At 46.9% G+C, this 19,821-nt stretch overlaps 1 protein-coding gene across 4 annotated transcripts in view; it reads left to right on the top strand.

Annotated features, from left to right (window-relative positions):
- Window positions 1–19,821, top strand: part of LOC138292045 (dehydrogenase/reductase SDR family member 4-like) — a 337,693-nt gene that overhangs the window by 79,860 nt on the left and 238,012 nt on the right. For 3 of the 4 annotated variants that reach the window (XM_069230386.1, XM_069230385.1, XM_069230384.1), the window contains one exon: window positions 1,134–1,290. The exons of the other annotated variant lie outside the window; for it this stretch is intronic. In XM_069230386.1, coding sequence (XP_069086487.1) covers window positions 1,175–1,290 — 116 coding nt within the window. In that variant the 5' untranslated portion in view covers window positions 1,134–1,174. The remainder of the gene's footprint in view (window positions 1–1,133; window positions 1,291–19,821) is intronic. 4 annotated transcript variants of the gene reach the window in all.

Raw genomic sequence — 19,821 nt, 5'->3', positions numbered from 1 at the left:
GAATGCAGCACACATGGAAAGAGGTGAAAAACGAGGAGAAATGAAAATATTTCTCCTTGTTATGCCTGCTCTGGGGAGGCATAAGGTTTTGGCCTATCCTACGATTACATGATTGAGTAAATATGGGGCAGTGTCAAAATCCATGGGTGTAACATGGGAAAATTCACTGCAACGCCCGTGTAACGCCTCCCTGGTGCAGAGTAAGCTAATGAACAGTGGTTACTGCCACTAAACTGGTGTTGCGGGAAGGGGGAGGACGGGATGGGGAGTTAAAAAAATCATTAAAAACCCACTTACCTTTCTTTAGGAGACACGTTCATCTCAACTCCATCCTTGTCCTCTTCCTGGCAGCACGCAGGCTCCCAGCCAATCACGATGCTGCTGTCACCAGCGTGACATCCAGCGAGGAGATGCTCCTCCCCCTGTCTATGAGGCCATGCAAAGCCACGCAAAGTGGCTTTGGGTGGCCTCATAAATATGGTTGAGAAGCTTGCACCATTGGAGCTTCAAAAAAAGTGACACTACAGCAGCATAAGCCTCTCATAAATATGCTCCTTAGTCTGGACACTTTCAGGGCCCACTGACCCTCAAAACCAGAGTCCTTAATTGTGGCCCATCAAGAACACTTGCCCATAACCTGAAATCACCCAGACATGGATGGGCGACTCAGTTAACACTATGCACTCCTACAAGTTTCCTCTCTGCATGATTTTTTTTTTTGAAAGACAACATCTGGTAAACGCAAATACCCTTAGTGACTGAAAGATGACGTAAAACGTGGAAAATAAATAGGGACTCTATCACTGATATGGGCTACCTTAAGTTTTTTTAGAGCCACTGTTGAGAAATCGATCATTGTTTTTGCCTTTAAAATTATGGACATGAAAATGGGACAACGTAGGAACCTGATTCATAGTCAGTTTAAATTACTGCCGATTCTGAAATCTTATTGGACTCAACCCACTAAAAGCTGTTTCTGCCAGTCTGATAACTGATTTAAGTCCTTTATATGTGTATGTTTTATATATTATTTTGCATATGTAGAATAGAAAAAGTAATCATATCGGAAAGTAACCAAATGTGCGTCAGGGAAAGGACAGGGCTTAACGGTGCAATTGTTTTGTTTTCTACAGAGATAGGTCCAGCTAAACCAGAGCGGAGGACACGGAGGACAATGAACACCCAGAGCCAAACTGGAGAGAGGCGAGAGATGGAAAGCACAAGGTCCAGCCAAGTAAAGGGCGGCATCCACAGCCAAAAGGTGGCTCTCGTCACCGCCTCCTCTAGAGGGTAATGGGAAAGCTTAATTTCTAGGAGTCTTTTCACACTCTTCTTTCAGCACTCATTCGGTTCCGTATTGAAGTCCCGAGACTGCACATCTAACCGGTGCTTCGCATCCACCTTGAGGTAGAACCCTGTGTCTCACTTATACTTCATCCAAACCCGTCGGGGGCTGCACCGCTTATTTGCTTCTGATTCATCTAAAGTTTACATATTGAACTCTGACTTTCTTTGAATTAATACATGAACTTTAGGCAGAACGAGTTGCAAACAGAAACAGGGAATCTTGGCCCACTGTTTCCAACTTGCTCAATCTATAGTTAATTTATACAGCAACTCGGAGAAGTTCATAGGGCTGAATCGGGATAGGGCTTCCTGCCTTAGTACAGAGCCGTGTGCACGTTTAGTAAAGTAAATTCATTGAACTCAATATGTTACTGCGCAGTGCGAGCGCAAAAGAGGTTTGTGTGTTTCCTTTCGGCACCTTTAATACATACATTAACTTGGAAAATCTCAGTTAGTGCATGTTTTACAGACAGCAAAGCTCGGAAACACATAGGGGCATATTTAAGAAAAGTGGCACTACACACAGTGCAGCACCACTTTCCCTGGGCCCTTTAGTGCCCTCGTACAGCCACCATGTGTGTGCAGTATTAAAAAAATACGGCACACCATGGCCCACGGTAGGGGCAATTGCGTAAATTTTTTTTACGCTATTGATGTACTCTGCAGGAGTAATGCTAACATTTTGGTGCAGCTCCTGCAGAGTACGTAGGGGCCCATTGTATTCAATGGCATACCCCCTTTCAATGCCTGCTGTGAGTATGCGTTAAAAGTGCTGAAATGAATGATGCAAGGAAATCTCTTCGATTTCCTTGCTCCATTTTTTTTGCCCGCCCCTAACGGGAGAATGCCCCCTTTGCATACATTACGTCTGGCACAGGCATAATGTAGAGCAAAGGGTTACAAAGTGGTGCCACTTTGTGAATATGGAGTGGTGTTTTTTGCCTCCTAACGCCACATTAGCGTCAAAAAATTAAGTTAATGTAAATATGCCCCAAAGAGACAATTGATGACGTGTTTCCGATCTTTGTTTTCACAAAAACATACACAAACTCAAAGACATTTCAAGTAATGTATGCACTATGAGACACCGAAAAGAAATGCCAGATCCTTTCTGCGCAAGCAAGGAGTAGAGAAGGGATCATATTACAACCACTGGTGTCTTAAGTCAATCCTGTGCTGCATTTGTTTGTTTTGCACGTCATGCCTACGCTGCAGCCCTGTTGTGTGCAGAGACGTAATGCTGGCCCCTGCAGCCCCTGCAATGAAGGGAGCCCAAACCCTTCACAGGGGTGCCAACATCTCAAGGGACCCCTTTCAGTCCAATGTCAATGAATATTTGTGAAACATGGCACCCTCAGCACATTCTGCAGAGGGGCATCCTTATGCATTATGCCTCTGGTTCTGTGCTGCATCTTATGTGATGTGCATTTTCTGCATGCCAGCTTCACTCTGAAACTCCACACTATACTGTATCTCAATTCTTCGCCCTACCACTGTTGTAAATCGAAGCTATGCTGCTTCTCAAACATACTGCACGTCATCCCTATTTCTACTTCAGGGTTTAGCTGATGATGAAATGTGTGCAGCACCTCAAATGTAGGACGCACCTCATACTGATGCTGCTTATCAAAATATTCAGCCTAAACCTGTGCTGTGCTTAATTGCTGTTTTGGAATTCAGATATAAGCATCTCCTCGAGGATAAGCTGCATTTGAATTCTGTGTAGCACTGAAAGTCTGTACTGTGGTATTATGCCTCACAAAATCTGACAGCTCAAATGCTTGTTGCACTGTAGGCCAATGTTGCCTCTAAAACTTATATTGCAACTCAAATCTTCGGCATCTCAAGCCTGTGCTACAGCTAGTGGGCAGATTTAAGAGCTCCTTGTGCCACTGTAGCACCGCCTAGCGTCAATATTTTCACGCTAAGGTGGCCTTTTCCCAGCGCCATATTTACAAAGTGGCACAATGCATGCATTGCACCATTTTGTAAACGTTTGCGCCACATTATGCATGGGCCATGTATAATATATGCAAAGGGGGTGTTCTGGCACAAGGAGGCCTGCAAAAACGGCACAATGAAATCTACAAGATTTTGGCATTAAAAGCTGAAAGCAGGTGTTAAAAGGACGCACCCATTGTAATCAATCGATCTCCTTGCACTTTGCTCCACTAGCGTCAACATTTTTGACACTAGTGGAGCTAAATGCCACAATGGTGCGCCGTATCATAAGTACGGCACGCACATGGTGGCGTTAGAAGGGTGCAGGGGGGTGCAAGAAAAGTGGCGCTGCATTAGATGCTGCACCACTTTCCATAAATTCAGCCCTAAGTGTTTTGTCCCCTGTAATGCTGGGTACCAAAATCAACAGATGTGCAGTAATGCATCAGGAGGCAGAGTTTGTCAATGCACTCTTTTTTTCTTGTATTCTCTCCTAGATATACATGCGGTTTATCCCAGAGCTAGCCTCCGACCCAACCCTTCCTTCTCTCAGCGTCCCTCATGCCCCTTACTTCCTGTCCTTGACCCAGCCCAGGAAGTCTAGCCACCAATCTACTAGACCATATACTTTCTCCGCAGTCTAGCTAGTTCCTGGGCACATTACACTCATTGCCTATGTCTACACTGCAATCGTATACTGCATGTCACACCTTTCCACACAGACCTAAGCTACACTCCAAACATGTGTGTTGGATGGGGAGGTCGTGGCTGGTGGCGTCCAGGTCCACTGTTGTGCCAGCAGCAGGTTGGCAGCAATGGTCACTCACACAGGTCCTGTTTAATTCTATGTCAGGGCCGGAGGTTTCAGATTATTCTTCTCTTACTTTACTGAAAATTCACAGCAGCTAATCACGTTAGTGTAAAACACAAAAACTTAATTTCCCATGAAATGCCCAATGAGACCATCACTCTATCCTCCAGACAGGGCCTGGGAAAGGCTATAAGACTTTGAGTCTCCATTGCCCTTCCCTTTCTTTGCTGCGCTAGCAGTCAAAAGATAAGTGTTTGTTAATGTGGTACTTTGTGTGTATTGATGAAACTTTACTTTTATATTGAAGGCATTTTTTGAACTTGTACAAGACACTGCGTGTGAATGCGACATGCTGGTGAGGGCGCTAGCTGCCATTCCGTGTCCCTTTGACCTCCGCAACAGCATGTGCTGTTGATGTATGCTTTTATTAGAGCGATTTGTTTATCTTCAGTAGGTATAGCCCAGGCCATGTTTTCCAGGTGGCTGGCATCTTAATTTGGGCGCCAGCGTGGAGCAGGAGCAAGGAGTCAGAGGACGTGTTTGCGCTCTGTACCAGCACATGCACTGCTCTTTTTATTGCGAGCACCCGATTGCACATGCGGAGGTGCCTACAAAGTTTCTGTAGTGTGGCTCATGTGCAGCTTGGATACGAAGCTCGGCGCTTGCCTCAGTACCTCCTCTTACACCCTCCTGGGGCTGCAGTACATTTTGATAGTCAGTGAATAAGGCCTTAGCTGTGGCACTGCAGCCTTTCAGACGGTCCTTGATGTGCTATGTGCTCCATGATCTGGGTGGAGAATTTTCAAGACCCAGTGCTCTGTTGAATTAACCTGTGTTTAATATGACAGAGTCAGCCTGGCTACGCAAAAAGGCCCTGGATAAGATGGCTAAAGAGGCTCTGCTGGACCATGGCTATGGCATCTCTGAACCTCAGGGTTTTCTCTAGCTCTTCAGCACCTACTGATATAAACCAAGATGATGCGTCGTCCGCCGTCTAATGTGGACCTTTCACATGATGAGACTCCTTCTCCAGTGCAGAAGCGTAAATGCAAAACTCACTTCCAGGACCCTCAGGGTTTACAAGACAGACTCCTGGATTTTAATCGTAGGAGATTGCTCATCCCATATCAACTGAGCAGTGCCCCTCTTCCTAGGTGTCTGAATATGTTCAGTCCAGGCTCTGCAAAGATTTTGAGGAGATCAAGGCGAAGTTGCACACTGAATGCCCTTTCTGACTGCGGGAGGTGTGGTACACCCCAAAAATAGATGGGAACATGCTGTCTTCATGAATAAGTTCTCCATAGAAAGGCATACACCTCCAGTGGAGCAGTTGTCAAGACAAGGTCCTTGATTTATCCGGCCCACTGACTAAGATCCTTGAAATTGTAGTCCAAGTGAAGGAGCAGGATCTCCTGTGGACAAGCACACGCTTATGGGTTGGACCAAACAGCTATATGTTTGTTAAACAATGCCAACTGCACGATCTCCTCAGAGAGACAGCGTTCCATCCTTCAGCGCATTGATCCCAAACTAGCCAAAAGGCTCCTTCGGAAGCCAGCCTTTTGGCAAATGGCCAACTTTTTGGAGATAGTTTTGTTGAAGACCTGGGAACATTTGTGGCAACTTTATTCACCCTAGACAAGACACAGTCTTGACTTAAGAAGGTTTTTCATGCAGGCCTTTTTAACAGGGCCTGACACTATAGAGGCCTAGCACCACTCTGAGGATATAGCCAGACCTCCTATCAAGGTGCTAGTCCCAGAGGCAATGGGGGATGGAATAACACCCAAATTCAAGCCAACTTCAAAATTTTCAGACCCAGACAGGGTCGAGGCCATTTCCACAGAGCCAGCTATCGAGGTGAAGCAGTCAGGAACGCAGACTCTTTTTGAGGCACCCATTATTTCTCCTTCGAGGGTTATGCTGGGGGACAGACACACATTTCTTTCTAACTGGCACTGGATTACAGCTGACCTGCGGGTCTTGGAGACAGTGCAGGCTGTAATTCTACGGGACACCAATTCAATGCACCCCCGTCTTTTTCCCAACAAGAGACGCTCTTTGTCAGTGCAGGAATTCTATAGCTGTTGCAAAAAGAGGCAATTGCATTGATACACCCTCACCCCAAGGGCTTTGTCAACACGATTTTTCTGGTTTGGAAGAAAAATGGTGGTTTCAGATTGGTTCTGAATCTCAAACAGTTCAATGCTTGGGGTGTCTAACATCATTTTAAAATGGAGGACATTCATCTTTTGAGAGACATTCTGCAGGAGGAGAATTGGTTAGCCATACTTGACCTGAAATATGCTTATCTGACGGTCCTTTTTCATCCACCACACTGACAGTTTCTTCAGTTCCAGTGGGATCAGCCCTGATACAAATTTGCCTCATTTGAGCTTTCTTCGGCCACTTTGTCCCTTGGTTGATACCAAATTAATGAGACCAGTTGTACAGTGCCTCAGGCTCAGGGGGTTAAGCTTTTAAATTTAGCCAGATGATCTGGTCATAAAGGCCCAAGATTGAGACAAGGTCCTGCTCCATCTAAACTGGGTGATTCAGTTGTTGCAAGTCTTGGGGGTCATCATCATTATCTTGAAGTTGTGTCTAATTCCCTTACCGTCTCTGGAATGTCTGAGTTTTCAGGTAGATTCAATTCAGACCCATTTGAAACTCCCAGTTCAAAAGGTTCAGTTGAACAAGAAAGCTGAGGAGGGCTCTCTCATCTTCAGCGGTTTCTTTGAGAATCCTTGTCAGGAAGTGGCCCACAGAAATATTGGAACTAAAATGACTAACTGATTAATAAGCCAATCTTTGATTGTCCAACGGCGAAAGGAATTAATGATCAGATGCAAATCTGCACCCACAGGAACCACACCCTATTTGTCGCACCAACAAACCCATTGTTTCCATGCTGAAGCATATCATTTGTGGGCGCTGGGAGCCCAAGATTGCTTGAGATAGAAGAACGTTCACTCTGAAACACCCAACATTGGCCAGCATCTCCCAAAATCCTCCAGGATATCAACAGCAGTCTGCTTGACAGAATCGCTGGATGAGGAAACCCCAAAGGGTCGGTGAGAAGGTCCTGAAAGTTTTGAAAGTTTGGAATCCAAGTCAAATTCTGACATGACACAACATTTCCTGTAACAAAGGAAATAAGGGCTGAGCTCTCCAAAAGGAGGTTACTAAAAACAATTTAGACAGCTGGCATCTCATCTGAGAAATTACTCTCGGAATTATGATGAAAGGGGGAAAAACATAATGAAGGTTTCCTGACCAGGTCTGAAGGAAGGAAACCATCTAAGCTCACTGCTAAGGGATTCTGCCTCCAGCTGAAAAAGATTGTTCAAGTATGAGGTTGTCATACAGTTTCTGCCCACCCTTATTCTTATAGTGGGATATTTTTCCTGCCTGTTATTACGGTCGGTATCCTTTATTTGCAGGTTTGAATGGGAAACAAGCTGATAGCCAGAATCCTGGATGAGGTTTGGTTGATGTATTCCAGTTCCTTGGGAAAAAGATTGTTCAAGTATGAGGTTGTCATAAAGTTTCTGCCCGCCCTTATTCTTATAGTGGGATATTTTTCCTGCCTGTTATTACGGTCGGTATCCTTTATTTGCAGGTTTGAATGGGAAACAAGCTGATAGCCAGAATCCTGGATGTGGTTTGGTTGATGTATTCCAGTTCCTTTGGAAGCTTCAGATTCCTGTTTCAGGAGGCGAGCTAACAGAGTCTTCCATGAAACTGAGGGACGATGTTCACAGGGTTCAAATCATTAACTGTTGCAAATGTTATGGGTCTGTTCTGACTAGGATTCTGACAAAGAAAGAGGAAGAACATTGGAGACTTAAGGTTAGATGATGTCACTGGGCTATTCATGAGAAATACATTTTTCATGTTTTACTCTAATATGATTGACTGCTGTGTTTTTACAGTAAAGAGAAGCATAATCCTTGCCTCTGTGTCCTTAATAGAATTGAAAATTCTTTGACACAATAGCTATACATTTTTTTACTGACCACGAGTGTCCTAACTGAGTCCTCTTTTGACCCATGTAACCATGGGGCCAACCAAACATTCTAGTACTAGTGGGGGACAGGGTTCACCCCCCCCTATGGGAATTCGGGAGGTGTGACCTACCCGCTCCCAAACCCTTATGTTCCTTCTCAAATTCAATCTAAAAAAAACAAAAAAACACTAAGCAAAAAGTCTCTGGTGCACAGGAGTTTCTGTTGTCAGGGTTGCCACTGCTTCGTTGGGAAACTCGACTTGCTCTTAGTAGAATGTTGACCTTATTTGATGTTGTCAGTCTTGCACAAAATCCTGAAACTTCTGTGACCGAGTAGGCCTGGGTCTCAGGTGGTACATGGTCATTCCTCTCCATGGGGCTGTTTGGCTGTCCTCTGTCACACTTGTTGGAGAAGAATGTGGAGGGCTGGTTTCACAGGTGATGTGTTCAGTGTCGCGGACACTAGATTCTCGCAATTCAAGGTCAGTGGTAGATGACATTGCCTCTACTTAACAGTCCCCTGGGTCGAGGAGGTTTTCCACTACACTTCCAGTTCCCCAGCTCTGTTGGTCTTCAGTCCTCTCTGCATTTCTGGTGATGCATAGGGAGAAGAACTGTTTGAAAAATGACACTTTCCTGGTGATTGTTTCCATATTTTTCTGGGGAGTCACCATAATCCCATGGATACGGGTTATCTGCCAAGGCTCCATCTCGAATGGAAGATGGAGCTTGCTCCCTGGGTGTTGGTCCTTCACAAACCCTTGATCGCCCACTCATAGTGCCCTTGGCTTTTGCTCTTCTCCACCTGGAAATCAACTCATTGCGGGTCTTGCAATGATGCAATATTTGATTCATTGCCCTCTTCCTGCCTTGAGTGATGGGGAATTGTGCCCTTAATGTTTCACCCAAAGCAAAGTAGTCTGTGGCTCACGCCAGTCATAGAATGGGGGGGTAAGCTTATATTCTCTTAAGGAAGTGTATATGGCGCTTTCATTTTGTGGTTGGTGGCTTGTGCTATCCGGATGGCCTTTTTGAGTGTCTGCATGAAAAGCTCATCTCAGGGTGATGCTCACATAGGTGTCACCTTTCGACTGCAGTTATTTATCAATTTCCTGACTCAAGATCGGTAGGCCTTTGTCCTTGCAGAGCTTATTCAAAAAGTCCATAACTTTTTCTATCCATGAAACTGTGCTAGTTGCTGCTGTCCTGTCAACAGTCTCTACTTCAAAATCATTGATCACCGCTAGCATGTGGTGGTTGTCTGGGAAGCTTTCGAAATCTGCATTGGTACAATGTCATAGCACAGGAGATATGTCCTCAGTACCTATGGACTGTGGCTGATTAGGAAGTCCAGTGGCCTGGCACAGTGGACGGTGTCTCAAAACCTGCTCTAACCATTCATCCAGTCCAGGAAACCAGACTTTTTCTCCTGAGCCTGTACTTTGTTCTGACAGTGCCTTGATGGTCTGCATGGTCTAAATCTAAAACCCATTGTGTTAGTTGTCCTGGGATTACCAGCAGGGTCCCTCTTAAGAGGCAGCCTTTTTGGGTCACAGCAAACACATGCCTGTTGACAGTCATTGTTGCATTGACAAGTTGAAAGGCATTCACCAGATTTTGTGGCTTCAACTATTTTGGCCAGGGACATGGGCAGTGGCCACAATCTTTCAATTAGTAGCCTGATGTATTCCTCTAGCTCCTCTGCTTCTGACTTTTCACTGGTGCTGGCTGGTCTTGTGTGACGAGACAGGTATTTGATGGGGCTGTGCATTCCTAGTTCATATTCCATGGAGAATTGGTTCTACTGAAGTTGGAGAATCTACATCTTGAATCTGAGAAGCTCTTCAAGGATAAACCCTTAAATAGAGGCAGTAGAGTTTTATGGCCTATGCATATTACAAATGAGTGCCCATATATATTATTGTGAAAATATGGACAGCCCCAGTGCACAGCTTTGGCTTCCTTTTCATATGAAAGTACCTCTGCTCTGTGTCCATCAGGTCTTTGCTGGCATACGCAATTGGGACCCATTTTCCATCGCCTTGCCATTGTGCGAGTACTGCTCCAAGGCCAGTGGGACACGCATCTACTGACAGTTCGGATTGTTTTTGAGGGTCAAAGTATGGAAGTGTTCTGTATTCAAACAACACATTCTTGGTGGCCTGAAATGCTTCCTCTAGTGTGGTACCCCATAACGATGGCATGTTTGCTTTGGTCAATTGTCGGAGTGGGCCGCTGAGTGTCGTCAGGTTTTGTATGAATGTTGCGCAATAGATGACCATCCCCAGGAAACTATGGACACCAGTCACAATGATGGGGGCTGGTGCTGAGTGGGTGCTTTGGCCCATGGTGGGATTGGGCATTACCCGTTTCTCTGAGACACGGTACCAGTAGAAACTGATCTCTATCCAAAAGAACTCACATTCCTGCTGATGTAGATTGAGTCCACTCTCTTGCAGATGGTGGAACGTGGCTTGGAGTTGGTCCATATGTTTGTAGATGGTGGGCACGTGCACCAGTATGTCATCAATGACATTCAGACCGCTAGGGAGTCCAAGCAAAACATCTCGTAGAACATCCTGGAACACCTTTGCCATGCTTGACATGCCACTACTTAAGGGTTTGTATTGACTGAGATCCACATGGGTGGAGAATGTGGTGAACTGCTTTGACTTTGGTGCTAGAATGAGCTGATGATATTCAGATCTTAGATCCATTTTGGAGAACCACTGTGAATCTGTGACTTCTGCCACAATGTAATCCATGTTGGGTGTTAAATGTCTTTCGCTTTTAATGGCTGTGTTGTGTAAATGTATGTCCACATGTATTCAGATCTCCCTGGCTTGTTTGGGCTTTCTGGCTGCAATGATTGGCAAAACCCATGTAGTGGGTCATCACCAATTTAACTGATATCCACCTTTTTGAATTTTTGAAGCACTTCTCCACTTTGGGCCTGAGATGGAACACCACCTCACTAGTGGCATAGAGCAACTGTTTGTATGGACTCATCTATGTATAGGTGGATAATATGCCCTTTCACTTATCCAGTACCTATGAAGTGGGATTCAAATTCCGCAAGGAGATTAGCAATGCTGGCAGTGTGAATAATGAATGCAAAAGACACCCACTGTAGACATTCTGCAGTCTGACAGCTGAGGACCATCCCTCTGCCTCCTTTTGTGAACTATGCCTTGGTTTGTGTTGATTGGGCCCCATAGGTGAGATCTGCTGTGAAGATGCCTGTGAGTGGAAGAGCCGTGATGATGACAAATGTGTATACCCTGGTCATTGCAGGGTGGAATGTGCACTGTTGAAGCAGAAGCTATGAGCCAGGATGTTATCGGAGGCTCTCGTATGTGCTCGTATCTGGTGGCCTTCTATGCTGATGTTGCACTTTGCCATTTTTCTGACTCCCACTTGGTCTGTTTGTTTCTGCATGTATGACATACACCATACCTTCTGAATCGTCATCTTCCCTGATGTGGCCATTCTCTGGTGGGGCAGGGGTTTCCATGGCGTTGGCTGACTTTGACTTCTGCCCTCATTGTGGTGGTGCCAATTGACACACTTTTGCATAGCGGTTGAGTTTACCACACGAGGAGCACTTCATACCTCAGGCCGGGCATTCACCTTGGTAAGGGTATTATCCTTCAGACCAGTGGCAGGTTTTGGATTCTGATGGTGGCTTCTAGCATTCTTTGTTGTGCTCTGTGGTGGCCCCAGAGATCTGGTTGATTGGTTCTGTCTTCACGGAACACTGGAGGGTGGTTTCCATGTGAGCAGCCTGTGTTTTTGATAGTTTCATGAAATGACCTAGTGTCAGGATGTTGACCATGGTCATAACGGAAACTTGGAGTATCTGCTCACTCAGTTTCATTGATGAATGTCCTTGATTAAATTGAGCACGGATTTCATTGTCAGCATCCAGCAGAGTGGCGCGGTGTGGCCAACTGCCGAAGATGGTGGCAGCATGAATGCAATGCTCCTGCATCTGGAGATGAAACATTAATCCTGTCTCTGCATCATTACACTCATGAGCTCTGCATTGTGCCCCAAGAGACCCATATTCACCGCCGGTGCAGACGGAGGGAGGCGGAAAACAAAAAAACTCAGGAGCGCTCTCGAGGCGATGTGCGGTTGGGGTGTCCGGATGGGCGGGATTGGAGTGAACCACCGAGACCTGCCACAGCGAACTGCTGGGGGTCCCCTGGAGGTCGCAATATCTGGTGGCGCAGACGGAAGTGCCTGACTCAACCGGAGATCCAGTGCCTGACCCCCAGTGAGTGAAACCCTGTGCAGTGGCCCAAAACGACCAGTGCTGACAACCCTGAGCCGCCCTGTGCACCAAGAAAGCCTGCTGCCGCACCTGAGACATCCTGCCTTCTGGACCAAACAAGAGAAACCGGGCACCTAATAATCCATCCTGGACCTGCCCTGAGAGCTGATTGATCTACCTTGACAAGCCAATTGTATGTGGCAGCCAAATGGACTGACTGACCTCATGAAGCCCAAAAAGACTCTCTGCCCCAACTAGTAACTGTGGACCGGCCGGCCTGTCACTCCAATACTGTGAACGGAGATCTCGCTGACAACAGGGGGACGACCCCCTTGGGGATTAAAAGTGTAGTGGCTGATGAGTCAACAGGGAATTATAACTTGAGAGGGATGGACAGCCAGGCTGGCTGAGCATTGACGGCAGTGCTCGGTCGACCAACTGGTTATCTCCTTCACTGAGGCCCCCAGGGTCCACTCTCTGACTCTATAGCCACGTAGCCAATGACTAATAAACTAAGGACACGTCAACTACATGGACGCATTCAGCCCATCATTATTACTGAACAACCTCACTGCTGGTCACTCGGGAATTGTGGGGCTTGCTTACCGCACCCAGGGCTGCTTCCAGTGAACTATGTGAGCAGAACCTTGTGTCAAACTACATGCCTCTGGAATATAACTCAACTCAGTGGGACTCCCTGAGGGACAACAACATCTACACCACGGCCCAAGGCCACATTAGAGCCACTGTAGCAACTATCCCCTCAGTCAAGACCTGCAGTGTTGGCCATGACTGATACTATCTCTCCCCCCATTAACAAACTTAGCTGTGAACACCCACCTTCCCCAATAACGACTGCTGGCGTGAACCCCCTGACCACACACGGACCCTCAGCAGTGCCTAAAGCCATAGTACTAAACATCCCCCTAAACTTCCACTCACCTCCAAAATGGGCTGTGCCAAAACCAAAACACCTGAACCAGCCGCGGACACACGTGCGACCTCCCCTGGGTTGGTGAGTTTCTCACAGCTAGCTCAAAAGGACCTTATTCCACCCACAACTGGACACCCACCAATAGAAAAATTTGATGTATTCCTACAAGACATATGCCAATCTATTGTACAACACCTGGGACTTATCCATTCTTAAGGATTACCATAACAAATTAAGCACCAGAGTTAAGTCACATTAGTCTGCCCTCATTTCCCTGACCCCGTAGTAAAAGGAGTACACAGCGACAATGACTCTACTACAGCAACAGGTGCAAATGTTGCAGGAGAAAGCCGTTGATGCAGAAGGAAGGGCGTGTTGTAATGTACGATTTATTGGACTACCGGATGGGAGGGAGGGCTCGGACCAATGCAAAATATTGAAGAATGGCTGCAAAAACAGGGGGCCCCTGAGGGCTTATCGGTGCACTTTGTGGTGGAAAGGGCACACTGTGAACCAACAAAATGGTTCACTCTAGACCAATGGTGGCCTGAATTTTCAATTTTCATGTCAGAGACACTCCAACCGGAAAGTGAAAAGGCACCAATCTTTCTTGAGAACCGCCATTTATCCAGATTTCCAGACTATACTCTGTTGGTCCAACATAAACAGGCATCATTCCAGGCAGTCAAACAATGACTCAGAACTCACAACCTTACCTGTTTTCTCATGTTTCCAGCAAGACTAAAAGTGCTCCATGGACATAAAACCCATTTCTTTAATACTACAGAGGAAGCATGGTTCTGGATAGAACAACAATACCCAGACCGGGTTTAAAAAGAATCGGAATGCTGGCAGATGGCAAAACGAAAGAAGCAGGGATCGGAGGCCAGGAATCAGAGAAGGCACCACATGGACCATCCTCAGACCCCCTCCTCACAACAGGCACTCAAGGGTCGACATGATGCTCTGTTGTCAGCTGCCTCAGTCAGATACTATGGACCTGGAGCCATCCCTGGCTACTCCCAGAATACCGTGTTGGGCTCAGACTCAGGAGGTAACTTTCCATTCTTTTCTACAGTGACTCACAGATGGCTAGTGATTTGTAAGACTTATCACACATTGAATACCGCAACAGGAATGGCTTACCAACCATTGACCCACCTATGCCTCTTCCTCCCCCAATCGCAAACTTACCTTTAATGAGTACAACTCTGGAGTCTCTAGTTGGCAGTCAGTTTGCACTTTGTGCAGCAGGGACCTTCACTCTAGTCAGGGTAATGGAGATACACAGCTCAATTAACCTCTGCTCACACCCTTGGTAGCTTGGCACAAGCAGTCAGGCTTATCTCAGAGGCAATGTGCAAAGTATCTGTACAGTCACACACCGTTACACAGTGAAAACACCACAAAATGATTCCACACCAGTTTGGAAAAAGAGCCACTATTTATCTGATTCAAACAAGACCAAAATGACAAAAATCCACCATACACAAGCAAAGTTCTGAATTTTCAAAAATTAAACTTCAATATATCGCTTTGAAACATAAATGCTTCAATTTGGTGTTATCACGACATCGTGACGGAGTCGTTCCCAAAAATCCACTACTTATACCCATTTCTGCCTTTAAAGCAGGCAAACCTCGAAGGAATGTCTCTGATCTTCACAAGATCCTGCCTTGCCTAGGCCTGGCCCCAGGCACACACCATGGGGTCAGAGACTGCATTGTGCAAGGACATGCACTTCACTTTCAGGTGTAAGTGGCAGCTCCTCCCTACTCACTGTAGCCCAGGAGACTCATCAGGATATGAAGGACACTCCTCAGTTCCATTTGTGTCACTGTCTAGAGCAGAGGTCTCCAAACTTTTTAATGCTGCGCCACCCTAGTTGAAAAATAAAAATTATTGGGCTCCCCTCAGAATTTTCCACAATTATTTTATAAACATGGCAATGTTTAAAATGTGTCTGAACCTATTTATACATTGCAGTTAAGTACTGTTACCTTTTTAAAACTGCAATAACATGCTTCTGCTTAAAACAAATGCCTGTCATCTGTATAATATTTATTTTGGCCAGAGTCTGCCCCCCCCCTGGGATTACTTGAGGCCCCCCTAGGGGGGCCCGCCCCCCAGTTTGAAGACCTCTGGTCTAGAGGGAATTCACAAACAGTCCAACTGTCAGTCTGACCCAGATGTGGATTCCACAGGCAGGCAGAAGCACAGTATGGTTAAGCAAGAAACAGCCTACTTTCTAAAAGTGCCATTTTCAAACTGACAATCTAAAAACCAACTTTAAAAGACCCGAAACTCCATATTTCTATCTGCTCTGAAAGGGAATCTGCAGTTTAAGAATATTTAAAGGCAGCCCCTAAGTGAACCTATGAGAGAGATAGGCCTTGCAACATTGAAAACTAAATTTGGCACTATTTCACAGTTAGGACATGTAAAACATCAGTACATGTCCTACCTTTAACATGGACTGCACCCAGCCCATGGGGCTACCTAGGACCTACCTTAATGGTGCCTTACAGGTACAAAAAAGAAGGTTTGGGCCTGGCAAGTGGGTTCACTTGCAAGGTCGAATTGCCAGTTTAGAACTGCACACAAAGACACTGCAGTGGCAGGTCTGAGCCATGTTACCAGGCTACCCATGTGGGTGGCACAATCAGTGCTGCACACTCAGTAGTAGCATTTGATTTACATGTCCTGGGGACCTCTAGTGCACTCCATTATGGACTTACCAGTAAATAAAATATGCCAATCATGGAAAAGCCAATTACAGTTACAATTTACACAGAGAACACTTGCACTTTAGCACTGGTCAGCAGTGATAAAGTGCCCAGAGTACCAAAACCAGCAAAAACAAAGTCTAGTACACAGTCAAAAATACAGGAAGCAGAGGCAAAAAGAAAGGGGAAACCACGCCAAGGATGCCAGATCTAACACATGTCCTCCCCAGCTGAACATAGGGGAGAACCTACCCAACCTCATGGGAGTTCTCATCACTAAGGCGGAATAATCTGGACAGACCATCAGCATTTGCGTGTTCTGTACCAGGGTGGTGTTCCACCATAAAGTCCATTCCCTGTAGGGAGATGGACCACTTCAACAGTCTTGGCTTCTCACCCCTCATCTACATTAACCATCTGAGGGGCCTGTGGTCTGTCTGAACCTGGAAGTGAGTCCTAAACAAGTAGGGCCTCAGCTTCTTTATTGTTCAGATCACAGCAAAAGCTTCTCGCTCAGTTGCACTCAACGTCCGTTCCCAGGGAAGTAACCTCCTACTAATGAAGGCTACAGGCTGATCTACGCCTTCTTCATTTAGCTGTGCTAGAACTGCTCCCACACCATGCTTTGAAGCGTCAGTCTGCACAACAAATTTCTTGTAGAAGTCAGGTGCCCTCAGCACAGGTGCCGTGCACATGGCTGCCTTCGGGGCACCTGGCAAGCCCAAGTCCAGATCACTTTCTTCGGCTGCTTTCTGGAGGTCAGCTCTGTCAAGGGGCAACAATGATGCCATATCCCTTGTCAAACCTCCTGTAGTAACCGGTGAGACCTAGAAAGGCTCTCACCTCTGTCTGGGTTTTGGGGGGCTCTCAAGCCAGGATAGTGTCAATGTTTGGTTGCAGAAGTGCCACCTGGCCACTCCCCACCTGGTGTCCCAGGTAAACCACAGACCCCTGCCCTCTTTGGCACTTACTGGCCTTAATAGTGCGGTCTGCTTTCCGCAGAGCCTTCAACACTTCACATAGGTGTTGCAGGTGTTCCTCCCAGCTTGAGCTGAATACTGTGAAGTCATCCAGGTAGACTGAGCTGAAATTCTCCAGCCCAGCCAACACCTGATTGACTCTACCTCTGAAAGGTGGCAGGGGCAGGCCCAAGGACTGCTGGGGAACTCAATTACCCCTAACGCTAGCATCTTGGAAACCTCATCCTTGATGCTGGCTCTGACCTTGTCAGCCACCTTGTAAACCTTGTGTTTCACAAGTAGACTGTCCCCAGTGTCCACATCATAGGTACACAGATGATTGATCCCTCCACCACCGCAAAAGGCCCAATCCACTTGTCCTTGAGAACACAAGGCTCCACTGGGGCCATGACCCACACTTTCTGGCCAGGCTGAAACTTGACCAGAGTGGCATTCTCATCGTACCATCGTTTCATGTCCTCCTGGCTTGCTTCTAGATTTGCCTGAGCAAGTTCTCTGAAGCACGCAGTCTGGTTTCCAAATGCCAGTACATAGCTAAACATGTCCTGGGAGAGCTTACTGGAGGTTTTCTCCAGGCCCTCTTTTACCAGACCCAGAGGTCCCCCCACAGGGTGGCCACACCGCAGCTCAAAGGGGCTAAAGCCACGTCCCTTCAGCGGTACCTTCTAGTAAGCAAAGAGAATGCATGGCAAGAGGACGTTCCACTTGTGCCGCAGGGGTTTGGACAGACCCATAATCATGCCCTTCATGTTGCGGTTGAACCTTTCAACAAACCCATTTCGTAGGGGGTGGTAAGGAGTGGTGAACTTGTAGGTTACCCCACACTCCTTCCACTGAGACTTCATATAACTAGATTTGAAGTTCGTACCTCTGCCAGATACCACCTCCTTGGGGAACCCTATGTGGGTACAAATCCCCATCAATGCCACGGCCCAGCACAAGGGCTGGCATTGATCTCAGAGGGATGGCTTCCAGGTGCTGGGTGGCATATTCCACCAAGACCAGGATAAACATGGCCCAAGGATCCCAAGCCCATGGCTGTCTTGGGATCCTGAGGCCCCACAATGTCAATGCCCACCTGCTCGAAAGGGGAGTCCACCATAGGAAAAGGTTGGAGGGGAACCTTGCACTTTCCCCCACTCTTGCCACTTGCCTGACAAGTTTGGCATAACCTACAATGTGTGTCAGAGTGCCTACGCATTTGGGGCCATTAAAAGTGGGTGACAAGCCTCTCAAAGGTTTTGTCCCGCTCTAAATGTCCTGCTAAAGGCACATCATGAGCCAGGCCCAGTAGGAAGCTCTGAAGCACTGAGGTACCAGCAGCACACGTGCTGCCCCAGGTTCAGCAACCTTAGGCTCACTAAACAGGAGGCCATCCTACCAATCGATCCTGTGTGATCCAGACTCCTTGCCAGATGCCTGGTCTGCAGTCTGCCACCACCGACCCCCAAGAGTGCAGTATAACTTCTGTGCCTCACAGAATTCCTCCCTTGTGGGACCCCCTTCCTGCTGCCAATGAATCAGCTTTGGCACCTTCCCCAGCTCAACCACGTGTTCCTCTGTAGGCCACGGGGTGTCCCCCTCAGGTTCAGTCTCCTCCTGGACCTTGGGAACTTCTGGGGCAGGGTTCCAGTGCCCCTTGCTCTTCTTCTTCCTGGCAGGCACCTGGGCCACTCTTTCAGGCTCCAGGGCCTCCTGATCACCCTGATGGGCTGCCATAAACCAGGTGGTCACACACACCCACCCAGGCAGACCCAACATCTCCAAGTGTGACCATCGTTCTACCTCACTCCAAGGGGAATCCTCTAGGTAATTGCCTAGCAGACAATCAACAGGCATGGTTGGGCTCACAGCTACCTTCAAGGAACCTGAAACCCCTCCTACTCAAAGGGAACCTGCGCCACCATACACAGGCACTCTGAGTTGTCTACCGCAACTACTTGGTGAAGTTCATGGGGATTTACTTGCTTTTTAGACACCAAGTGACACCTCACAGTAGTCACACTGGCTCCTGTGTCTCTCAGCGCCTCCACCCTCTGTCCATTGATGGTCACTCAATGCCTGTACTTCTTAGTATTCCCAGGCTTGAGGGTCTCCTGGAGGATCTCACTGTCCCCTAGTGAGACAAGGTTTATCTCATCAGGCTCCCACCCTTCTCCTTGTCTGTGTGCTGGACTTCATTTTTGCTGGTTTTGGTACTCTGGGCACTTTACCAGTGCTAACCAGTGCTAAAGTGCAAGTGCTCTCTGTATAAATTGTAACTCTAATAGACTTTTCCATGATTGGCACATTTGATTTACTGGTAAATCCCAGTAAGGTGCACCAGAGGTGTACAGGGCGTGTAAATCAAATGCTACTAGTTGGCCTGCAGCACTGATTGTGCCACCCACGAGTAGCCTGGTAACGTAGCTCAGACCTGCCACTGAGTGTCTGTGTGTGCAGTTTTAAACTGCTAATTCAACCTGGAAAGTGTACCCACTTGCAGGCCCAAACTTTAACTTTTACTACGTCAGTCCCCCCTAAGGTAGGCCCTAGGTAGCCCCAGGGCAGGGTGCAGTCCATTAAAAGGTAGGACATGTACTAGACTGTTTTACAAGTACTTGTAGTGAAAAACTGCTAAATTTGTTTTCACTATTGTGAGGCCTATCTCTACCGTACGATAACATGGGGATTGCCTTGGGATATCTTTTAAGTGTAGTTTACAATTGGAAGCACTTAGAGATATGGAGTTTGAAGTCACTGAACTCACAATTTAAAAAAACATCTTTTGGTAAAGTTGGTTTCTAGATTGTCAGTT

Source organism: Pleurodeles waltl, chromosome 4_2, assembly GCF_031143425.1.
Source record: "Pleurodeles waltl isolate 20211129_DDA chromosome 4_2, aPleWal1.hap1.20221129, whole genome shotgun sequence".
Taxonomy (NCBI): Eukaryota; Metazoa; Chordata; class Amphibia; order Caudata; family Salamandridae; genus Pleurodeles; species Pleurodeles waltl.
The sequence above is the reverse complement of the archived record's forward strand: the minus strand, read 5'-3'. Positions and strand labels throughout refer to the sequence as shown.